This window comes from Sinocyclocheilus grahami, unplaced genomic scaffold, assembly GCF_001515645.1.
Source record: "Sinocyclocheilus grahami isolate Dianchi unplaced genomic scaffold, SAMN03320097.WGS_v1.1 scaffold1034.1, whole genome shotgun sequence".
Taxonomy (NCBI): Eukaryota; Metazoa; Chordata; class Actinopteri; order Cypriniformes; family Cyprinidae; genus Sinocyclocheilus; species Sinocyclocheilus grahami.
In genome coordinates, this window is record NW_015506213.1 from 112,140 (window position 1) to 115,800 (window position 3,661).

Consider the following 3,661-nt stretch of genomic DNA (forward strand, 5'->3'; position numbering starts at 1 on the left):
TTATTGTAAAAAATTATACATAAGACTACTAGTGCTGTCAAACCATTAATCGCATACAAAATAAAAGTTTTTGTTTACATCGTATATGTGTGTGTACTGTGTATATTTATTAAACATGCATGTATATATTTAAGAAAAAATGTTAAGTTTTGTATATTAAATATATTTATATATGATATCATTTATATAAATATATACATGTAAATATATATTTAAAATATATGCTGTATGGGTGTCTTTATATATACATAATAAATCTACACTACACATTTACTATGTAAACAAACTTTTATTTTGGATGCTGATTTACAGTGCGTTCAAAGCTCTGTCAGCGTTATTCATTCAGATAACTGCGAGCGAGCAGAAGAACGGTGAAACCGCATGAACGGCTGACCTGGTCAATCCAATCTCTACTGTATAACGAGCTAGAAACATCAGCGTTCAGATGCAAAACATGACAGTTCCATTCAACTATAATAAAAGCATCTGGATCTTCAGACCATGTGCAACAGAGGAGCTCAAACCTTTTGGTTCACAATTAAAATTCGTCAGCACACTTGCTAAAAGCCAAAAAGATAGATGGAAATGTCCTTTGTGTCACAGACGGCTGGCTCTCCAGCAGGCGAAGGGTAAGGCGGTCTGCGGTCACTCCTGCTTGACGTCTCCGGTCAGCCGTCTCTTCACACGCGAGTACGGGCTCAGTTCATCGTCCATGATAAAGTCATAGAGGACCTTCACCCACGACGTGTAGCACGGCAGGCCTGTGTAGTACTCCGCTGCGATCTCCTTCACCTGGAGGAAGGAACGGAGAGTCCAGATATCTCAAAACCGGCCAAAGAAAGGCTTCTGTCAGTGCATGACGATCTGATGAAGCACGGATAGTAGCCGATGCTCTGATATGAGAGATGAGCTGCATTGTTTGCATGTCTTTCGTCAGTCTGAGCTCACTAGACTAGTGAAGTTAGACTACTGACTAGTAGTTTTGTGGCATTTTACTCTAACAGTATCCACTGATTGCTACCATCACACTGTTCATTTGGGTAATATTTATATTGAGCGGACATATTCTCTTAAAAAGGATAACAAGCTGTCTACTTGCTTACTCAGGCCTATATGTTTGTAAGTGAACCACATACTTTAATAACATGGTTTTTTTCAGTGCTACATTGTTTGAGTGAAGTTTATAAACCATGACTGATTGAAATAAACATGAATTGAATTGAACTATAGTGATGGACTGAACAACTGGTCTTACCATGGGCAGTCGGCGTCCTGGGATGCTAGGGAAGTCATGGTGCTCGTTGTGGTACCCGACGTTGAAAGTCAGCAGGTTCAGGGATCCGTAATAAGAGTAGGTCTCATGGCCTTTGAGGAACATGTAATGTTCTGCAATGAAGTGTCCCGAGATGGGATGGAGACCCATTCCTAACATGGAGCCCATCATCATGTAGACCAGGGGCTTGGCGCCCCAGGCCCAGTAGAGCAGAGCGTTAAAGGCCAGCTGTATGGCCACATTGATGAGCTCTAGTTGACTGATGGGTTTGGGGTTGATGCAGAGGGGACGGATGGCATAGAACAGCGGCTGGAACATGATCCAGAAGAGCTTGCGCAAACGGGTGCAAAAGAACCAGCCCTCGAAATCCGTGGGGATGTCGACATCCACACCGTCTCCACCCAAGTAGCGATGGTGGTCCAGGTGGTAGCGCTTAAAGGACGCAGAGTAAGGCAGCCCAATGGGCAGATTGGCGAAGATGGCGAACCAGCGGTTCCATCTGGCGCGGTTGTTGCCGAAAGCCGTGTTGTGCGAGATCTCGTGAATCGCGAGCGTCATTGAATGGTTTATGCAACTCCCGAACACGTATGTCCAGAACATGACCCATTTCCACGGCAGGTCCTTCACCAAATAGAAGGCCAAAAACTGGACGGCAACCATCGTGCAGACGATCCATTTCAGCCTGGGGTCGGGTCCCATCAGAGACTTGATCTCTGGGTATTTAGCTGCCAAAAAACACACAAGACAACCATTGTAAAACTGAAACAGTCTGATGTGGAGGATTAGTGCATTCAAATTATGTCCATTTCCATGACAAATCAACATCTCGACACCAACGGGATCTGGTGTGCAGGCTCGTCTGTCTCTGGTGTGTAACCACATCTCTTTGTCATCTGTATCTTAATATGCTTTGCATCCTCCGGAGACCCGGGGGAAAAAAGTGTTGTGAATTTAGTATTTTTTCATGTCATTACATTGTTTAGAGCAGGGGTGCCCAACCCTGCTCCTGGCGAGATACAGTATATATATATATATAGATAGCGATTTTATTATTCATATAAAAATAATAATAATACCCTGTTTTGGTCATATTTACTATTAATTGCCCAGCTCCCCATCAATGATCTCAATGATCTTTCATAGAAATATTGAAATATAATTTCTTTCCCTATTCATTTGTTGTGTCTCCCAAAATGCATAATAAGGGCCTTTCGCAACGCTTTAGTTCCAGAACTAAATGTACAGTACTAAATTTCCCAGTACCATTTAAAGGGTTGCATTCGCACCGACAGTGTGTTCCAAGAAGTGACGTAAGCCAGTCGACAGCGACGTCATTTGTGCACAGCGTTCAACAACAGATCCCCTACAGAGGACAAAAGTCTATTCCTGGGTTCCAGGAGGATATGGGGAATGGCCTAAAGCTTCCGAGAAACAATACAAAACACACAGTAGAATTTAAATGTGGGCACTTTTCATACAAGGTATTTTCTAATGCAAGTACTGACCGCTCTGAGGCAAGAGTGCTACTTTAAAGCCTAATCCAGGGTTTATATATTGCATAATGCAATACGGCAAGGTAATGACAGTCAGGTCTGGATCACTGCACTGTTACTGTACATACAATAACGCAGTGGTTCTCAACCTTTTTTCCCACCGGGCCGCACTATGGTCCAAGTGCAAGTCTCACGGGCCGCACGCACATCATTTACATATTACGTCACCAATACAAACCAACCAGATTCATAATATTATAGCATCTTGCTTATTCTGATGCTCAACTTTGCCGAACTAATGGCTGCTGATGACTATCTGAATTGAATTCAGCCAAAGCGCGCGCTTGTAAGTGTTCGTTAAATGCGTAACGTTAATTACGTGAGTACAGGTCTGCTCATGTCTGAAAATAATATATGAAAAACTAAATTATTTTACATAAAAACATTATAGCTTATATTTGTTTAGTACAGTTTTTAGAAGACAGCACTTCCCCGCCAAAGACGAGTTTTTACGGCTTTCCGTGTTTTCACTGTTATACACTCGGGGGCGCTAGTACACATCTTCTGAACGAGTACAAAACCTCCCGAACAAAAACACACGTGAACAGGACGGAGAAACCAGCCATCTCTTATGTAAACAGATGCATATGAAAAATAATGCGATCATCAGCAATGGCAGCATATAAATGAAAACTGCATAATATTACGGAGTTAAATGTTGATCAGGAAGTGGTATACGTCTGTGCAAGCTTTGGAGGTGTTGATGGAAGCCATTTACTGGATTTATGCTTTGATAATCGTACTGAATATTGCCCAGATGTAGTTTTTGATAAAAATATGATTTTCTCAGCTTTTTGCTCAAAATTATGAATTTTTATGAAACCTACCTATATTC

At 41.9% G+C, this 3,661-nt stretch overlaps 1 protein-coding gene across 1 annotated transcript; it reads right to left on the reverse strand.

Moving 5' to 3' along the window:
* Positions 1-236: 236 nt before the first annotated feature.
* Positions 237-2,155, reverse strand: degs1 (delta(4)-desaturase, sphingolipid 1). The gene is made up of 2 exons (XM_016251192.1): positions 1,256-2,155; positions 237-792 (listed from the first exon to the last, which is right to left on the reverse strand). Exons 1-2 carry the CDS (start codon positions 2,153-2,155, stop codon positions 646-648), a joined length of 1,047 nt encoding a protein of 348 aa, XP_016106678.1. The 3' UTR covers positions 237-645.
* Between the last annotated feature and the right edge of the window lie 1,506 nt (positions 2,156-3,661).

What these genes read in the sequence shown, in the direction of transcription:
- degs1 (XM_016251192.1), bottom strand. Translation starts at nt 2,155, where the DNA reads ATGTGGTTACACACCAGAGACAGACGAGCCTGCACACCAGATCCCGTT. An exon ending in CAGGACGCCGACTGCCCATG is followed by an intron (nt 793 to 1,255) that starts GTAAGACCAGTT and finishes TCCTTCCTCCAG; the next exon opens with GTGAAGGAGATCGCAGCGGA.